The sequence below is a fragment of the Ranitomeya imitator genome, chromosome 5 (assembly GCF_032444005.1).
Source record: "Ranitomeya imitator isolate aRanImi1 chromosome 5, aRanImi1.pri, whole genome shotgun sequence".
NCBI lineage: Eukaryota > Metazoa > Chordata > Amphibia > Anura > Dendrobatidae > Ranitomeya > Ranitomeya imitator.
This window is the reverse complement of record NC_091286.1, coordinates 126,442,016-126,462,802: the sequence shown is the minus strand read 5'-3', so window position 1 is coordinate 126,462,802 and position 20,787 is coordinate 126,442,016. Positions and strand designations below refer to the sequence as shown.

At 43.0% G+C, this 20,787-nt stretch overlaps 1 protein-coding gene across 3 annotated transcripts in view; it reads left to right on the top strand.

The window, feature by feature from the left end:
* TTC13 (tetratricopeptide repeat domain 13) overlaps nucleotides 1-20,787 on the top strand; it is a 135,333-nt gene that overhangs the window by 35,756 nt on the left and 78,790 nt on the right. For all 3 annotated transcript variants that reach the window (XM_069769128.1, XM_069769130.1, XM_069769131.1), the window contains exons 3-8: nucleotides 7,086-7,161; nucleotides 9,795-9,865; nucleotides 17,013-17,078; nucleotides 18,728-18,820; nucleotides 19,201-19,317; nucleotides 20,505-20,615. In XM_069769128.1, coding sequence (XP_069625229.1) covers nucleotides 7,086-7,161; nucleotides 9,795-9,865; nucleotides 17,013-17,078; nucleotides 18,728-18,820; nucleotides 19,201-19,317; nucleotides 20,505-20,615 — 534 coding nt within the window. The remainder of the gene's footprint in view (nucleotides 1-7,085; nucleotides 7,162-9,794; nucleotides 9,866-17,012; nucleotides 17,079-18,727; nucleotides 18,821-19,200; nucleotides 19,318-20,504; nucleotides 20,616-20,787) is intronic.

Here is a 20,787-nt window from a genome sequence, read left to right as displayed (position 1 = left end):
TATTAACCTCTTTAGATTTACATTTTAATTTTTCCCACAAACCTGTTCCTTTTGCCCCCAACTTTTCATTTTCACAAGGGTAACAGGAGAATATAAACTATACAATTTGTTGTGCAATTTCTCCTGAGTACACAGATACCACCCCCCCCTCCATATGTGGTTGAAAACTACAGGCACACAGCAGGGCTCAGTAGGGAAGGGGCGCCATTTGACTTTCGTAGTGCAAAATTGGCTGGAATAGATGGCGGACACCATGTCTCGTTTGCAGAGCCCCTGATATCCTTAAACAGTGATAACTCCCCACAAGTGACCCAAGTTTTGAAGCTACACCCTAGCTTGAGCCCACAGGTGCTTCACAGAATTTTATATCATTGAGCCTGTGATTCACTAAACCATCTCAAATAAATGTCTGTCCAGCCTCTGCTTCAAAACTTCTGTTGAAGGAGAACTCACCATCACCACCTCTCGTGGCAGCCTGTTCTACTCCTTGATCACCCTCACTGTAAAACAATTGTTTTCCCTAATGTCCTAGTCTGTATCTTCTCCATTTCAGTTTCATTCCATTGTTTCTCGTGTTTCCAAATGAAATGAGAATGATGATCCCTGTACACTGTGATATCCCTTCAGATATTTGAAGACAAATATTATTGTAGTTTTCAGACGATAAGATGCATCGGACCATAAGACGCACCCCAAATTTTGGGGTGGAAAATAGCAGAAAAAAGATTTTTATGAGATGGGGGTTCGACTTATTGTCTTAATTTAAATTATCTTACCTGAGGGCCGGCTGCGGTAGAGCTGGGTCACAGGAGGCGTGGTTCCTTCCTCAGCTAGCGGTGGTAGAAGTGGGGCAATGCTGCAGTCCTGGGGCGATGCTGCGGGTCCAGTGTCGGTGGTGAGGCAGAGTCCCTTCTTCAGGATACCAGCGGCAGAAATGTGGCGACGTCTCGGCCTGGTGTCCAAGGCAAGCAGAGCCGAGGGCATCACCGGTTTCTCAGCGGCCATCTTCCTAAGGCCATACGTGCACGGCTTGAGATGTCTGTGGCCCTCAGCTTCAGGAAAATGGCTGTTGAGATCTCAATCTGCACACGCGCGGCCTCCAGCAGCGATTTTCCTGAAGCCGAGGGCTGCCGAGATCTCAAGTCCACAGCCTCAGGAAAATGAAGCGCGAGAGGTCAGCCGAGATCTCAATCCGCGCAAGCGCTGCCTACGGTGACCCACGGCTTCAGGAGGATGGACTCAGGGAAATCAACGATGCACTCCACTCCGCCCACCGCCAACATCGAGCCTCAACATTGCCACACCTCTGCCGTCGCCGGGTCCCTGAAGAAGGGACGCTGCTACACCACTGGTGTAACCACCCCGGTAAGCCTGCGTTCGGATTATAAGACGCACCCCACATTTTCCTCCCAAATTTTTTGAGGAAAAAGTGCATCTTATAGTCCGAAAAATACGGTAAGTCTCCTCTTAGCCTTCTTTTTTTTTTTTTTTTTTTCCCAAGCATTCCCAGATCCTTTAACTGTTCATCATAGCACATACTTTGCAGTCCATCTTTGCAGCTACCATCCTGGTAGCTCTTCTCTGAACTTGCCCCAGTTTTTCAATTTATTTTTTAAAATGTGGTGCCCAGAACTGGACACAGTATTCCAGATGAGGCCTGACCTAGGAGGAGTAGAAGGGGGATAATTATTTCACTTGATCTAGACTCTGTTTCTCTTAATACATCCTAGAAATGTTTGTCTCTTTGCTGCTGCAGAACACTGACTCGTGCAGTCTTTTTGACACATGCTGTTGCTTAGTTCTATTTCTCCCATTCTGAAGATGTAATGTTCGCTTTCTTGCCCAGATGTAGAATCTTGCATTTCCCCCTGTTAAATACAATTCTATTAGTCCCTGCTAGTGATAAGCGAATATACTCGTTACTCGAGATTTCTCGAGCGTGCTCGGGGGTCCTTCGAGTATTTTTTAGTGCTCGGAGATTTAGTTTTTCTTTCCGCAGCTGAATGATTTACATCTGTTAGCCAGCATAAGTACATGTGGGGGTTGCCTGGTTGCTAGGCAACCCCCACATGTACTTATGCTGACTAACAGATGTAATCATTCAGCTACGGCAAGAAAAAGTAAATCTCCGAGCACTAAAAAATACTCGGAGGACCCCCGAGCATGCTCGAGAAATCTCGAGTAACGAGTATATTCGCTCATCACTAGTCGCTGCCCATTGTTCGAGCTTATCTAGATCCTTCTGAATCCTTTCTCTGTCTTTTCTACTGTTAGCTATCCCACCTAGCTTTGTTTCTGAGCCATTTATGAATCTAGCTAACCTTAGCCTTGTTCAATACCATACTTTGATTCTTTTTTCACTAAGGATAGTATGAAATACTTTATCAAATGCTTTGCTGAAGTCAAGATATATTCTGTCTACTGTGGACAAATCTGAACTAACTATCTTTCCTGCATCTCGCACATCTTCCCTACCTGATCTGTCTATCACAATAAATGAATTCACGCTTTCCACTTGACTGTGCCCTGTCCTTTAAACCGCACATCCATGCTCTCGCAACCTCCTGTCACCTCCAGCTCAAAAATATTTCTGGAATCCGTCCTTTCCTCAACCCTCACTCTACCAAAATGCTTGTGCATGCCCTAATAATCTCCCTCCTCGAAGGTTGTGGCCAACCTTCTAACACTCTCGCACCCCTCCAGTCCGTCATTAACTCTGCTGCCCGACTAATTCATCTCGCTACACTCCTGTCTCCCCTGTTTGCAAATCCCTTCACTGGCTCCCAATTTCCCAGCGTATCCAGTTTAAACTACTAACACTGACCTACAAAGCCATCCATAACCTTTCTCCTCTGTATATTTCCGAGCTAATCTCTCAATATCTTCCCTCACGTAATCTCCAGTCCTCCCAAGACCTCCTTCTCTCCTCCATGCTTATTCGCTCCTCATCCACTTGCCTCCAAGACTTCTCCTGAATATCCCCCATCATCTGGAATTCGGTACCCCAACACTTCCGGTTATCCATCACATTTGGATCCTTCAAACGGAACTTGAAAACCCATCTCTTCAAAGAAGCTTACAACCTGTAATGACCACACGCCACCTCAACACCATTAGAGCTACTGCAACCCCCGACCTACTGTCTCCTTCCCCACAATCCTGTACAATGTAAGCCCGCAAGGGCAGGGTCCTCTTCCCTCTGTACCAGTCTGACATTGTTAGTTTTGTTTACTGTAAGTGATATTTGACTTTTGATGTAACCCCATCTAGTGTACAGCACCATGGAATTAATGGTGCTATATAAATAAATTAATAATACTGCATTTCCCTGATCCGCCCAGTCAGTGGTTCCATCATAGAAGGAAATTATATTAGTCTACAAACCCATACTGGCTCTAGTTATTACTGTATTCTTATCCAAGTACTTGCATACAGCTCTGGAAAAAATTAAGAGACCACTGCAACATGTTTAGTTTCTCTGATTTTTCTCTTTATAGATTTATTTTTGAGTAAAATGTAAATTGTTCTTTTATTCTATAAACTTCTGACAACATGTCTCCGAATATCCAAGCAATAAATTTTGGATTTTTTTCCTGACCATGAAAAATGGTCAAAAAAAAAATGCCGTGCTTTTCAGGCCTCAAATAATGCAAAGAAAACAAATTCATAATCATTTAGAAACAACTATACGGCCATGTTCACACGTTCCTGATTTCCCTGCTGTTTTTTCTGCACTAAAAACCGCAGCTCTTGGCAGAAAACGCAGGTGCGTTTTTTGGTGCGTTTTTGGTGCATTTTTTGATGCGGTTTTTAGTGCGGTTTTTTTATGCAGTTTTCTCTGCAGAGTCTGTGTGTTTTCTAGGAAGTTTTTTTTAGGGTTAAAATGGCTGAAAATACCCTAACCCTACCCCTAACCCTACCCCTAACCCTAGTTCTAACTGTAGTGGGGGAAAAAAAAAATTCTTTATTTTATTATTGTTACTACCTATGGGGGTGATAAAGGGGGGGGTCATTTACCTTTTATTTTATTTTGATCACTGTGAGGTTATCACAGTGATCAAAATGTGCCTGGAACGAATCTGCCGGCCGGCAGATTCGGCGGGCGCACTGCGCATGCGCCCGCCATTTTGGAAGATGGCGGCTCCCAGGGAGAAGACGGCCGGACGGACACCGGGAGGCCCGGTAAGTATAAGGGGGGGAGATGAGGGCACGGGGGGGGGCGTCGGAGCACGGGGGGGTGGCATCGGAGCATGGGGGGGTGGGATTGGAGCACGGGGGGGCAGCCACACTCCGCCCACGCACTTCCTGCTGCAGCGGTTCTGCACCACAAACCGCAGAAAACCCGCAGATATTTTTTTTGTCTGCGGGTTTTACTGCGGGTTTGACCTCACAATGGAGGTCTATGGGTGCAGAACCGCTGCAGTTCTGCACAAAGAAGTGACATGGTACTTCTTTTTTACCGCAGCTATTCAGCGCGGCTTTTTTTAGTGCATTTCCGCATCATGTGCACAGCGGTTCCTGTTTTCCATAGGGTACATTGTACTGTACCCTGCATGGAAAACAGCTGCGGACCCGCAGCGGCAAAATCGCGGCGGTTCCGCAGTTAAAAACGCACTGTGTGAACATGGCCTACTACTGTTTTAACTCGGGGATAGTTCAGAAATCAATATTTTGTGGAATAACCATGATTTTTAAAAACCGTTTTCATGCGTCTTGGCATGCTTTCCACCAGTCTTTCACACTGCTTCTGGCGCAATAATTTAAGCAGTTCTTATTTGTTTGATGGCTTGTGACTATCCATCATCCTTTTGATTACATTCCAGAGGTTTTCAGTGGGGTTCAGGTCTGGAGATTGGGCTGTCCATGACAGGGTTTTGATGTGGTGGTCTCTTAATGTTTTACAGTGCTGTACATGCTGTTTAATAATTTGTTCAAAGATCTTTCCTGGAATAGAAGTAAGGCTCACTAAAATGTAATTTCCTGGCTCCATCTTCTTTTTTGAAAATATGGACAACATTTGCCCTTATCCAATCTTCTGGGACTTCTCCTGTTCTCCAGGATTTTTCAAACATTCTGGCGTGTAGTTCTGCAGCTTCATCTGCTAACTCTTTCAGTACCTTAGGATGTAATTCATCTGGACTAGGAGATTTGAATTAATTTAAATTAGCTAAGTGTTCCCTCACCACAGCCTCTATTTTTGATAACCAGCCAAGGTAAATCTGACAGGTGAGGGCTGCAGCCTGCAGCTGTCTGCTTATCTACACTTGTTCTCGGTGTAATTTTTTTTCTAACGTGGTGTGTCGGCCAATCACAGCCGTGCCTATACTTGGCATGTCTGTGATAGTGCTGGAGGTGCCCACACCGGAAAATCTTGTTGACTGTCTGCTCTGCATATCATGAAGTTTCGGTCACTGTACAAATATCTTGGACCTAACTATATGTATGATCTTGCACCATGTATCGGGCCTTTGGTCTTCTCCTTTAAATGATTTAAAATGAGTCCCCTTCCCGATCTACATTGTATATTTTTGAATAGATAAAAAAATTATGTAAAGGCTGGCAGTCTCTATCAGCCTGTGTATGTGACCTTTCATTTAGTTTCTTGGATATTAACAATTTAATTTTTGAGTGCTTTGTTACGTCATGCTGAATTTTTTATTTTTTTTAGTTGCTTATGTTTAACCCTTTAATGACCACCAAATACGTCTTTTAACTGACCTGAGATATAAGAGAATAGTATTCCCATACAGGTGACAATCCAGCAGCTTTCTTCTGTATTCTATAGCTGACAACTTCTTGCATCAGCCACAATCAGTGTTTGCACCGTCCATATCTGTTTAACCCCTTAGATGCTGCTGTCAATAGTGACTGCATCATATAAATGGTTAACAGAGTGTGGGGGCTTCCTCTTTATCCCAATTAGTGCCCTCAGATCATGATTGTGCGGTCCTGATGTTTGCCATGGCAATTCATGACCAAAGAGCGGCCTTAAGGTACCGTCACACTCAGCAACTTTGCAACGAGAACGACAACAATCCGTGACGTTGCAGCGTCCTGGATAGCGATCTCGTTGTGTTTGACACGCAGCAGCGATCTGGATCCCGCTGTGCCATCGCTGGTCGGAGCTAGAAGTCCAGAACTTTATTTGGTCGTCAGGTCGGCGTGTATCGTCATGTTTGACAGCAAAAGCAACGATGTCAGCAATGTTTTACATGGAGCTAACAACCAGCGAGAACGATAAGTGAGTCGCCGTTACGTCACTGGATCGCTCCTGCATCGTTCTGGAGTTGCTGTGTTTGACGTCTCTACAGCGACCTAAACAGCGATGCCCCAGCGATCTAGTTTAGGTCGGATCGTTGTCTATACATCGCTGCAGCGTCGCTTAGTGTAACGGTACCTTTAGAGTCTGATGGCTGTAGTAATCTGTTCAGAAGTTCGAGACATTTAGGGGGTAAAAATACACATTTTCATTCCTATCATGCCACGTTGCATTAATTCCTGAAAATCACCTGAAGGGTTACTAAACGACCTGACTGCAGTTTTCAATATGTCAGGGGGTGCTCTTTTTAAAATGGTAGAACTTTTGGGGTTTCCCAATATATGTGACCCCCTAAAGTCACTTCAAAATCGGATAAGTCCCTAAAAAATAAATTTTTGTACATTTCCTTGAAAAAATGAAAAATTGCTGTCACATTTTTAACCCCCCTAAAATGCTAGCAAAATAAAAGAACATTTTACAAATGGTGCTGATGTAAAGCAGATATGAGGGAAATGTTATTTATTAATGTTGTGTGTGGTATGACTATCTGGATTAAAGGGATAATCATTCAAAGTTTGAAAATTGCTATTTTTTTTTTTTTTTACATTTTTCTCAAATTTCTGATTTTTTTTCTTTTATAAATAAACACATATCGACCTAAATTTATCATTATCATATAGTATAATGTGTCACGAAAAAAACAATCTCAATCACTGGCATTTGTTGAAGCATTCCAGAGATATCACCACAAAGTGACACTGGTCAGATGTAAAAAATGTGGCTCTGTCAGTAAGGGGTTAATACTACTTGCTGCTTTTCCTTTCAGAGCCAAGCTAAGACACTGGCGGAGCAGAAGAGATTGCCATTTGTAACAGAGGATGATGATACAAATGAGGAGCTTGGTAAGGGAAGAATATAAATTCAATCTACAGATGTTGGCAGCAAGCCAGTGTGAATAACAGTAAATAATCAGTTACAGAACCTACAAGTATGACAGCGTGTATGTTAAAATGATAGTCTTATTAAGTCAAATTATAAAATGTACAGAATAAAGAATAGTGGGTGACATTGTCTCAGAGTAATGCCTAATAAGATCTAGGACGTGACCAATGATGCGTGGAGACAAAGAAACTGACAATCAGGTTCTAGAACAATACATAAAGTGTGTGTTGGCCAAAGGCTGTGGCAATAACTGGAATACATACAGAAGCTGCAGTGAAGCGGTCTGTATTTTGTAGAATTATCTTACTCCTTCCTCATATGCATTAATTTGTGCTATCTGTCATTAAAGGGGTATTCCAAGATCCTATCCTAATGTGTAGTAGGTGTATTAATAATAATAATAATAATATTAGCAAATGCCTCCCAATTAGAAATGTAGTATAGTTCCTCTGAATCGCAATGTCCTTTACCTCATGGGCAGCACATTGCAGCAGCTTTAGGTATCCATGGTTACGACCACTAGCAAGTAACTCTGAGTGGTCGTAACCATAGATACCAAAGCTACTGAAATACCATGTACATGAGGTAAGTGACATAGCGCATCAGAAGAACTTTACTACATTTCTAATTGGAGGTATTAACTAATATTATTATTACACCTACTACATATTGGGATAGGATCTTGGAGATGGGAGGACCCTATAAATATTTCAATCAATCGTTAAACCCCCCCCCCCATTCCGCAGTTCTGCTAAACGCTTCTACCCTTAAAGGGAACCTGTTACCCCCAAAATCGAAAGTGAGCTAAGCCCACCGGCATCAGGGGCTTATCTACAGTATTCTGTAATGCTGTAGATAAGTCCCTCATGTATCCTGAAAGATGAGAAAAAGAGGTTAGCTTATACTCACCCAGGGGCGGTCCCGCTGCGGTTCTGGTCCGATGGGCGTCGCGGTCCGGGTCCTCCCATCTTCTTACGATGACGTCCTCTTCTTGTCTTCACGCTGCAGCTCCGGCGCAGGCGTACTTTGTTCCCTGTTGAGGGCAGAGCAAAGTACTACAGTGCGCAGGCGCCGGGAAAGGTCAGAGAGGCCTGGTGCCTGCACACTGCAGTACTTTACGCTGCCCTCAACAGAACAGACAAAGTACGCCTGCACCGGGGCTGCTTCAGGAAGACAAGAAGAGGACGTCCTAGTAAGAAGATGGGAGGACCCGGACCGCGACGCCCATCGGACCAGAACAGAACCGGGACCGCCCTTGGGTGAGTATAATCTAACCTCTTTTTCTCCTCTTTCAGGTTACATCGGGGGCTTATCTACAGCATTACAGAATGCTGTAGATAAGCCCCTGATGATGTTGGGCTTAGCTCACCTTCGATTTTGGGGGTGACAGGTTCCCTTTAAGTTTCAATGCCAACTAAGGGTCTCTGCACCCAGTACCTGACCAACTGCTGGAAACATGTTTCCAGCCCTTCCTGTTACACAGTGCTTTGAAAAAGTATCCATACCTGTGGCATTTCCACATTTTTTTTTTCATGTTATACCCATAAATGTTTTTATTGGGATTTTATATGATGCACCAACACAAAGTAGCAATTATTTGTGACATGTAAGAGAAATATGTTTTTTAAAAATATTTTAAAAATTTAAATCTGAGAATTGTGACGTGCATTTATATTCAGCCCCCGAGTCAATACTTTGCCCATTCTTCTTTGCAAACTAGGTCTAGCTCAATGAGATTGAATGGAGGGGTCTGTGAACAGCAATTTTCCAGTCTTGCCACAGGTTCTCTGTACGATTTAGCACATGAATATGCTTTGATCTAAACCTTTCCATTGTAGCGCTGGCAGTATAACTGAGGATTCAGATTTTTAGAAATTGTTCTTGTATTCAGTGAAATATTTACAATATTATTTTTCAAATGGGGTGTACTCATTTACGCTGAGCACTGTAAATATCATTAGGCAAGGAGCATTTATAGAGTTAAAATAGCAGTTATCCTCCAACTAGGATTTCGAGGGAATTTAGACATCAATTAGAGAATTAAATTAGATGACATAAAAATAAAGATGGTGGTAATATCCACGGGGTAAAGTTATTTTTTTCATTTATAGTGGAAGCTTTGTGTCATTTTAAAGTAACAAAACTGAAATGTCACTTGGATTCTGAGACAAAATCTCCATCTATTCCACCTCCCATTGATGATTTTGTGCGTGATTTGAAATCTTCATTAAGCGCAAAAAATAATTGACAAGAATTCTTGATGCGGATTATGCATCAGGTAACCGCACTTGACCACATTTAACGGACCAGAATCCATATGTGATCTATCGGGGGTGGATTCATTTTGTGTGAACCTGGCCCTTTCTATTAAAATTGTTGATGCATGACTCACAAATTTAGCGAGCTATATCTCCACTGGATCTGACGTTTCCTACATTTCACTCTGTCCTAAACTTGTGTAAAAATCGCCTATTATCTTGTCTTATTGGTTTGTGGAAATGGTGTCTTATGTACAGTTCAAGCCATTTTATTAATCCTTTTGAGATTACTTCCTGCTAGTCATTAATTGAATATTTTTGTTTTTATGTTCAAGCTATAGGATATGTATTAATAGGCAGTGGCCTGCATGATGAGGCTGTAAAACATTTCTCTTCAATGCTTCAGGTAGGTTTGTGTTATTTCTATTTTTATTTTTTATATATAATAGACCTTTTTTTGCTATACCATTGACTGATCTAGTGTGACATAGTTTCCAGCATTAAACAGAGGCTATCATCCCTAAAAAAAAAAAAAAAAGCTACTGTTTAGTGTAACATACATACCGTATACATATTTTTTCCCTATTGAGTCATGTTTTCTTTACTTTTTATTTTTCATATCACAAGCTTCAAAAAATAAATAAAATAATCGCACACTTTTCACACTAGTCACTCATATATTTTTTTTTTCCAAGTGTGTTTGTTTTTTTTTATTCGTAAGGACAGAACGAGTTTTCATCAGACTACTTATTAGAAGCCAGATGAAAACAAAAAACACATGTTGCCAGATTTGTTTAAAAAAAGTGCAGTGAATATTTATTGCCTTTAACCCCTTCATGACCCAGCCTATTTTGACCTTAAAGACCTTGCCGTTTTTTGCAATTCTGACCAGTGTCCCTTCATGAGGTAATAACTCAGGAACGCTTCAACGGATCCTAGCGGTTCTGAGATTGTTTTTTCGTGACATATTGGGCTTCATGTTAGTGTTAAATTTAGGTCAATAAATTCTGCGTTTATTTGTGATAAAAACGGAAATTTGGCGAAAATTTTGAAAATTTCGCAATTTTCACATTTTGAATTTTTATTCTGTTAAACCAGAGAGATATGTGACACAAAATAGTTAATAAATAACATTTCCCACATGTTTACTTTACATCAGCACAATTTTGGAAACAAAATTTTTTTTTGTTAGGAAGTTATAAGGGTTAAAATTTGACCAGCGATTTGTCATTTTTACAACGAAATTTACAAAACCATTTTTTTTAGGGACCACCTCACATTTGAAGTCAGTTTGAGGGGTCTATATGGCTGAAAATACCCAAAAGTGACACCATTCTAAAAACTGCACCCCTCAAGGTACTCAAAACCACATTCAAGAAGTTTATTAACCCTTCAGGTGCTTCACAGCAGCAGAAGCAACATGGAAGGAAAAAATGAACATTTAACTTTTTAGTCACAAAAATTATCTTTTAGCAACAATTTTTTTTATTTTCCCAATGGTAAAAGGAGAAACTGAACCACGAAAGTTGTTGTCCAATTTGTCCTGAGTACGCTGATACCTCATATGTGGGGGTAAACCACTGTTTGGGCGCACGGCAGGGCTTGGAAGGGAAGGAGCGCCATTTGACTTTTTGAATCAAAAATTGGCTCCACTCTTTAGCGGACACCATGTCACGTTTGGAGAGCCCCCGTGTGCCTAAAAATTGGAGCTCCCCCACAAGTGACCCCATTTTGGAAACTAGACGCCCGAAGGAACTTATCTAGATGCATAGTGAGCACTTTGAACCCCCAGGTGCTTCACAAATTGATCCGTAAAAATGAAAAAGTACTTTTTTTTCACAAAAAAATTCTTTTAGCCTCAATTTTTTCATTTTCACATGGGCAACAGGATAAAATGGATCATAAAATTTGTTGGGCAATTTCTCCCGAGTACGCCGATACCTCATATGTGGGGGTAAACCACTGTTTGGGCACACGGCAGGGCTCGGAAGGGAAGGCGCGCCATTTGACTTTTTGAATGGAAAATTAGCTCCAATTGTTAGCGGACACCATGTCGCGTTTGGAGAGCCCCTGTGTGCCTAAACATTGGAGCTCCCCCACAAGTGACCCCATTTTGGAAACTAGACCCCCCAAGGAACTTATCTAGATGCATATTGAGCACTTTAAACCCCCAGGTGCTTCACAGAAGTTTATAACGCAGAGCCATGAAAATAAAAAATAATTTTTCTTTCCTCAAAAATGATTTTTTAGCCTGGAATTTCCTATTTTGCCAAGGATAATGGGAGAAATTGGACCCCAAATATTGTTGTCCAGTTTGTCCTGAGTACGCTGATACCCCATATGTGGGGGTAAACCACTGTTTGGGCGCACGGCAGGGCTCGGAAGGGATGGCACGCCATTTGGCTTTTTAAATGGAAAATTAGCTCCAATCATTAGCGGACACCATGTCACGTTTGGAGAGCCCCTGTGTGCCTAAACATTGGAGATCCCCCAGAAATGACACCATTTTGGAAACTAGACCCCCAAAGGAACTAATCTAGATGTGTGGTGAGGACTTTGAACCCCCAAGTGCTTCACAGAAGTTTATAACGCAGAGCCATGAAAATAAAAAAAAAAAATTATTTTCTCAAAAATGATCTTTTAGCCTGCAATTTTTTATTTTTCCAAGGGTAACAGGAGAAATTTGACCCCAAAAGTTGTTGTCCAGTTTCTCCTGAGTACGGTGATACCCCATATGTGGGGGTAAACTACTGTTTGGGCACATGCCGGGGCTTGGAATTGAAGTAGTGACGTTTTGAAATGCAGACTTTGATGGAATGCTCTGCGGGCGTCACGTTGCGTTTGCAGAGCCCCTGATGTGCCTAAACAGTAGAAACCCCCCACAAGTGACCCCATTTTGGAAACTAGACCCCCAAAGGAACTTATCTAGATGTGTGGTGAGCACTTTGAACCCCTAAGTGCTTCATAGAAGTTTATAATGCAGAGCCGTGAAAATAATAAATACGTTTTCTTTCCTCAAAAATAATTATTTAGCCCAGAATTTTTTATTTTCCTAAGGGTTACAGGAGAAATTGGACCCCAATTGGACCCCCCAAATAAAGTTGTTGTCCAGTTTCTCCTGAGTACGCTGATACCCCATGAGTGGGGGTAAACCACTGTTTGGGCACACGTCGGGGCTCAGAAGGGAAGTAGTGACTTTTGAAATGCAGACTTTGATGGAATGGTCTGCGGGTGTCACGTTGCGTTTGCAGAGCCCCTGGTGTGCCTGAACAGTAGAAATCCCCACAAGTGACCCCATTTTAGAAACTAGACCCCCCAGGGAACTTATCTAGATATGTGGTGAGCACTTTGAACCCCCAAGTGCTTCACAGACGTTTACAACGCAGAGCCGTGAAAATAAAAAATCATTTTTCTTTCCTCAAAAATTATGTTTTAGCAAGCATTTTTTTAGATTCACAAGGGTAACAGGAGAAATTGGACCCCAGTAATTGTTGCGCAGTTTGTCCTGAGTATGCTGGTACCCCATATGTGGGGGTAAACCACTGTTTGGGCACACGTCAGGGCTCGGAAGTGAGGGAGCACCATTTGACTTTTTGCATACGAGATTGGCTGGAATCAATGGTGGCGCCATGTTGCGTTTGGAGACCCCTGATGTGCCTAAACAGTGGTAACCCCTCAATTCTAACTCCAACACTAACCCCCCCACACCCCTAACCCTAATCCCAACTGTAGCCATAACCCTAATCACAACCCTAACCGCAACACACCCGTAACCCCAACACACCCCTAACCCTAACCACAACCCTAATTCCAACCCTAAGGCTATGTGCCCACGTTGCGGATTCGTGTGAGATATTTCCGCGCCATTTTTGAAAAATCCACGGGTAAAAGGCACTGCGTTTTACCTGCGGATTTTCCGCGGATTTCCAGTGTTTTTTGTGCGGATTTCGCCTGCGGATTCCTATTGAGGAACAGGTGTAAAACGCTGCGGAATCCGCACAAAGAATTGACATGCTGCGGAAAATACAACGCAGCGTTTCCGCGCGGTATTTTCCGCACCATGGGCACAGCGGATTTGGTTTTTCATATGTTAACATGGTACTATAAACCTGATGGAACACTGCTGCGAATCCGCAGCGGCCAATCCGCAGCCAAATCCGCACAGTGTGCACATAGCCTAATTCTAAAGGTATGTGCACACGCTGCGGAAAACGCTGTGGATCCGCAGCAGTTTCCCATGAGTTTACAGTTCAATGTAAACCTACGGGAAATAAAAATCGCTGTACACATGCTGCGGAAAAACTGCACGGAAACGCAGCGGTTTACATTCCGCAGCATGTCACTTCTTTTGTGCGGATTCCGCAGCGGTTTTACAACTGCTCCAATAGAAAATCGCAGTTGTAAAACCGCAGTGAAATGCGCAGAAAAAAACGCGGTAAATCCGCCATAAATCCGCAGCGGTTTAGCACTGCGAATTTATCAAATCCGCAGCGGAAAAATCCGCAGAGGAACAGAATACGTGTGCACATACCGAAACCCTAACCCTACCCCTAACCCTACCCCTACCCCTAACCCTAGCCCTAACCCTACCCCTAACCCTACCCCTAGCCCTAACCCTAGCCCTAGCCCTAACCCTACCCCTAACCCTACCCCTAACCCTATTCTAACATTAGTGGAAAAAAAAAAAATTCTTCATTTTTTTATTGTCCCTACCTATGGGGGTGACAAAGGGGGGGGGGGGGGGGGGGGGTCATTTATTATTTTTTTTATTTTGATCACTGAGATATAATCTATCTCAGTGATCAAAATGCACTTTGGAACGAATCTGCCGGCCGGCAGATTCGGCGGGCGCACTGCGCATGCGCCCGCCATTTTGGAAGATGGCGGCGCCCAGGGAGAAGACGGACGGGACCCCGGCTGGATCGGTAAGTATGATGGGGTGGGGGGGACCACGGGGGGGGAATCGGAGCGCGGGAGGGGTGGAACGGAGAACGGGGGGCGTGGAACGGAGCACGGGGGGCTGGAACGGAGCACGGGGGGGTGGAACGGAGCACCGGGGGGGTGGATCGGAGTGCAGGGGGGGTGATTGGAGCACGGGGGGGGTGATTGGAGCACGGGGGGAGCGGAGCGGAGCACTGGACGGAGGGGAGCCGGAGCAGTGTACCGGCCAGATCGGGGGGCTGGGGGGGCGATGGGTGGGGTGGGGTGGGGGCACATTAGTATTTCCAGCCATGGCCGATGTTATTTTAGCATCGGCCATGGCTGGATTGTAATATTTCACCCGTTATAATAGGTGAAATATTACAAATCGCTCTGATTGGCAGTTTCACTTTCAACAGCCAATCAGAGCGATCGTAGCCACGAGGGGGTGAAGCCACCCCCCCTGGGCTAAACTACCACTCCCCCTGTCCCTGCAGATCGGGTGAAATGGGAGTTAACCCTTTCACACGGCCTGCAGGGACGCGATCTTTCCATGACGCCACATAGGCGTCATGGGTCGGAATGGCACCGACTTTCATGACGCCTACGTGGCGTCATGGGTCGGGAAGGGGTTAATAGAAGGCACATGTGGTAGGCTGGCAACTGCAGGAATCTGGCAGGTTCTGCTACTATGACGGCTATTCTAGATCAATGAATATTCACTGCTCTCCACGCCTATGGGAATGGAGAGCAGTGAATATTCATTCCCTGTGGCAGCGGGCCCATGTGAAAGCCTGTCCACTATTAAAGAGAAATGAATATTCATTACTCTCCTCTCCCTTTGGCATGGAGAGCAGTGAATATTTATTTCTCTTTAACAGCAGGCAAAGGTGTTAGCTGCAGCAGCAGGCTCCTGCATCCCGTGACCTGCTATATATATTTTCCTATTGTTGAAAGAAAAGCAGTTTTTTCCAATGAAGCTAACATTAATGATTCAGAAATACACTCTATACATTGTTAATGCGGTAAATGACTATTCTAGCTGCAGTTGTCTGGTTTGTAATGCAATATCGTCATAGGTGTATAGAGGCCCAGTTCCAACAACCATCACTCCAGTGTTCTTATGGTACTTTGTGTTGCTAACTGCGTAAGAAGGCTAATGGATGGCTAGAATACCCTTGAAAACCCTTGCGCAAGTATGTTAGCACAGCTGAAAACGGTTTGGCTGATTAAAGAAACTATAAACTTGAATCTATAAACTCCCTTTGAGCTAGTTGAGAATCTGGAGCATTACATTTGTTGGTTCCATTAAACTCTCAAAATGGCCAGAAAAAGAACTTTCACATGAAACTCGACAGTCTATTCTTGTTCTTAGAAATGAAGGCTATTCCATGCGAGAATTTGCCAAGAAACTGAAGATTTCCTACAACGGTGTGTACTACTCCCTTCAGAGGAGAGCACAAACAGGCTCTAACCAGATTAGAAAGAGAAGTGGGGGGCCCTGCTGCACAACTTAGCAACAAGACAAGTACATTAGAATCTGTAGTTTGAGAAATAGACGCCTCACAGGTCCTCAACTGGCAGCTTCATTAAATAATACATGCAAAACGCCAGTGTCAACGTCTACAGTGAAGAGGCCACTCTGGGATGCTGGCCTTCAGGGCAGAGTGGCAAAGAAAAAGCCATATCTGAGACTGGTTAATGAAAGGAAAAGATTATTATGGGCAAAAGAACACAGACATTGGACAGAGGAAGATTGGAAAAAGTGTTATGGCAAACTAATCCAAGTTTGAGGTGTTTGGATCACACAGAAGAATATTTGTGAGATGCAGAACAACTGAAAAGATGCTGGAAGAATGCCTGACGCCATCTGTCAAGCATGGTGGAGGTAATGTGATGGTCTGGGGTTGCTTTGGTGCTGGTAAAGTGGAGATTTGTAAAAGGGATTTTGAATAAGGAATGCTGTCACTCCATTTTGCAATGCCATGCCATACCCTGTGGACAGCGCTTGATTGGAGCCAATTTCATCCTACAACAGGACAATGACCCAAAGCACACCTCCAAATTATGCAAGAACTATTTAGGGAAGAAGCAGGCAGCTGGTATTCTATCTGTAATGGAGTGGCCAGCGCAGTCACCAGATCTCAACCCCATTGAGCTGTTGTGGGAGCAGCTTGACCGTACGGTACGCACAAAGTGCCCATCAATCCAAGCCAACTTGTGGGAGGGGCTTCTGGAAGCATGGGGGGAAATTTCTCCAAATTACCTCAGCAAATTAACTGCTAAAATGCCAAAGGTCTGCAATGCTGTAATTGCTGCAAAGGGAGCATTCTTTGACAAGAGCAAAGTTTGAAGGAGAAAATTATATCAAATATCTATTTTTTTTTTTTCGAACCTTGTCAATGGCTGGACTACATAGATATATATTCTGTCTCTGTCTCTATCTCGGTATTCGCAGCCGATTCTTGTGCCAGTATATGGCAAAACCACATCATTTAAGGTGGAGATATATGTGATTCCAATTTTTTACTGTCTGTTTAGCTAAGGATGTGCTGTTATTGTGGGTTATTCTTGTTTAACTTTTAGTAAAAGTGGCTTACTTGATCTATTTAGTAAAATATGTTTTTTATTAGGAGGATGCAGATCTTGTGAGTGCTATATATGGCCGAGGAATCGCCTATGGTAAAAAAGGACTTCAGGTAAGTGCTATATGATATTACGTTTTACATACTAGCGGCTGATTGCTAAAGGCCACTTTAAAGCCCAAAGTGCACAGTTAATGAGCTCAAAAGTTCCTTTTCAAGGGATTCTTTCTTATGGAAAACTCTATTAACCTGCAGTCATAGACTTAATGCTTAATCTGCAGTTTGAGTGCATTACGGTTCTGTTTTCGGTCACCTTACAGAAAATCGGCTCACCTGAGAAAATGAACTTCTTTTCGGTAGCCGTTACAGAGCACTGTGTGGCTACAGTCACTGCTCAGTATTCTGTGAGCAGCAGCTGTATGCACAAACTTTGACCGCTAGCTCTGCACAGATCCGCTGCAGAGCGAGCTGTTAAAGGGCCAGTGACGTGTTTACAGCAGGTAGCAAGCTGTAACAGCAGCTGCTTAGTGCCTCGATGACCAAAAGCCGGCAGCTTCCTGGAGAAAATGCGTTTGTTTTCTCCTGGTAGCCACACTTTCAGTAAGGTGGCCGGGCTGCAGATTAACCTTCTACTGTATCTGCAGGTAAATGGCAATGTCTGAGGTGACTGTTTCCCTTTAAAGAGTGAACCAGAGAGCAGAGCAGGGGACTGTTCTCCTTTCACCATTATGAAGTGACTACATTGTGAAGGAAGCCCTGTAACACTGAGGTTGCACAGGAGATTACAGGAGACTTCCAGGATGGTTAATTTTCTTCACATTTTCTTTAGGGAGAATAAGTGATCACTTTATCAGAATTAAAAGGAAAAGTGTTCATATAGAAAATAATTGTAAAATCTTGCAGTTTTCACTGCGGCTACCAAGTCTAATAATAAAATAATACAAAGGAGTTTTCAGCAGTGATATTACTTAAGGCAGGACTACAGTGACAGATAATGCCTCCATGTACAGTAAGTTAGCCAGAACTCGCCATTCATAATAGGTGATGATCAAAGCTCACCTCTCCCCCCTTCCTGTGCATTGACCTCTGCCTAGAATACCGTCCTGTGGAAGCCAGTAAACCTCTTCAATCCATTGTTTCCAATAGTAACTGTATTTGCTGATTATAGAAATGCTTTTAACCCAAGCTCAAGCGAAAACTGATGATAAAAACGTTGGAAAAAATATATATTAGTAACTAATTTTAATATATAGGTAGTATATTTCCACAGATGACATAATTGTACTGAAATATATCTCCGCAATGTTCTACATGGACACATTTTTGCAGGCTCGAAAAAAGACCCAAGAGTATATTTTAATGTTGAGGTGTATATTATATATTCAATTGGCAAAAATTGATTGTGTATGTTCCTTCTGTTCTAAGGTTAATATACTCCTTTATTCAGAGTAATGGTCATTTTTTCAGATGGTGTATAAGCAATGATAATTAAAGATTAATTACGGTTTAAATTTTACTCTGGGTTCTTGGTCTTTTTTTCTGTGCCCACAGAAATATGTTGATTTTCAATCAGTTATTACATTGAAATAAGTTACATTCATTCCATAAGGGTAACGTTTGTGTCTAATATTGTACGTGTGCAGTCAGGCAGCTGTGCATGGCACTCATCCCTTTACGTCTTCACCTTCTGTGATAATATTAATGTGAGGCTATTGGGTTTATTTTCCACTATTCACTATTTTTCTCCATTTAATGTCTTCAAGGATATAAAAAATGCCGAGTTAGCATTATTTGAGCTGAGCCGTGTGATCAGTTTGGAGCCGGATCACCCAGAAGTATATGAGCAGAGAGCAGAAGTAAGTGATGTACCCATCTTGTGGGGCGTGCACACTTGTAGCATATTAGGGGACTGTAGAATTACTGCCAACTCCTTGTTGAAGAGGCAGAGCAACCTTCCTGCACACAACTCTCCTTCTACTGCGGGGATTGTAATACCTGCCTGCAGATAGACATAGCCAAGTGATATGGAATAGTGCATAAGCCAATTCCATACTATAGAGTAGAGGACTGGACACTGCTATATAAATCTGAGGAAAGATGAAATAGGGGTAAAAGGTTAGAGGAAGGAAAGAAGGGCTCAACTTTCCCCAAAATGTGGTACTGTTAGAGCTGTGATCTGTATTCTACACACATTACTATGTAGGTGGTATTCAACCTCCTTTGTTTCCTTGTACAGATTTTGTCCCCACTGGGTCGGATCAGTGAAGCACTTAGTGACCTCACTAGAGCTATTCAGCTACAGCCATCAGCCCGGCTATATAGGCACCGCGGCACCCTATACTTTATATCCGAGGTAAGATAAGATCATCATCACTTTGCTGCAAAATCAATAATTGAGTTTATGCTGTTTTGTTTTTTAACGAGGCCTTGCGTATTTCTATGGAAAGTTTTTTAAAGGGGCTTTATCTTATGTGACGCCTTTTCAATTGGTGGGATCGCCTCTGACTTTCAGGGCAGTGGAATTCTGGTTGTAGGGCGATCCAAGCATGGTGTCCCTCATAAATGACCGTTACTGAGACATTTCACTACTCCTTTATGTGTACTTTATATGACTTTACATGGAGCTTATAGATGCTTAAATACAGAGAAGGCTGAATGCTCTCGCTCCAGGGATATGGCTTCCCAGGAAAGATACGGTTACGGGCAGCTTCTTTTCTAACAAAGCAGATGACTGCAGTCATGTTTTTAGAGTTTTTTTTGGAGTTCACATGCCATACTCCATTCTTCTTTGAGACCCCCCCCCCCCAACATGTTGGCACCAATCGGGCTAATTTGATAGGACTAGGCAACCATCTAATGTTTAAGGCCTCACAACTTTCCATTGATGTTGGTTGGAAATAAATTGGACAATAATAATATAATGTGATGACCTGATCCTTTTTTTCTTCTCTTGGGTGATGAGTGATCACCCGAGGTGTCTGACGTTGGATTACTCTCTCTTCCCGTGCTCTGTAGGAAGAATCAGTGAGCGAAATGAGCATGTAAGGTGTGTACAAGAGAGGAAATATGTCTGCAGACCTTAAAGGGCAGACATGTCCTCCAATTCATGGCTCTCCTTAGCATTCATATGATCAGTGCCAGTCAGCCAGTCAGCTGGGACTGTGGTCTTGTTGGAGTGCTGCCGCCCCTTCTCTGCATTCACTGAACCATGGCCATCCATGTTCCTGTACAGCTATGTCTGGGATCTCCATCCCCTTCAAGTAAATGATGTTCATGTGCTTGTACAGACAGCTCGGACTGTATTTCCTTTTTCTCCTTCGCCTCATTGGGGGACACAGCCCTGTGTCCCCCATTGAGCGTCTCGGAGAAAAGGATTTTACGGTGAGTAACACAAAAATCCCTATTTTACGTTTGCTTCAAACACCGTGACAAATTAGACCCATTGTGTTACCCATTAACAGATTTGTTTACTCCACACTTGTGTTCACTCTCTAGACACATTGCTACAAATTGTGAATAACCTGTTTCCTTTTCCTTCAGGATTATGTAGCAGCTCACGAAGATTTTCAGCGGTCACTGGAATTAAACCAAAACCAGCCAATAGCAGTTTTATACAAAGGTTTGACATTCTTCCACCGAGGCCTGCTGAAGGTAATGATCTGGTGAAATCCTAATTTATGTTTATTGCCCAATCAAAATGCTCTGATGCACCCGGGCGAATGTGTGTGCGCAAGTTACTTTGTTTGCACTGTTGCAGCCATGAGGAGACAGTGCTACTTAACACTATGTAGCTGACTGAAAAAAGGAAAATCTACGTATACAG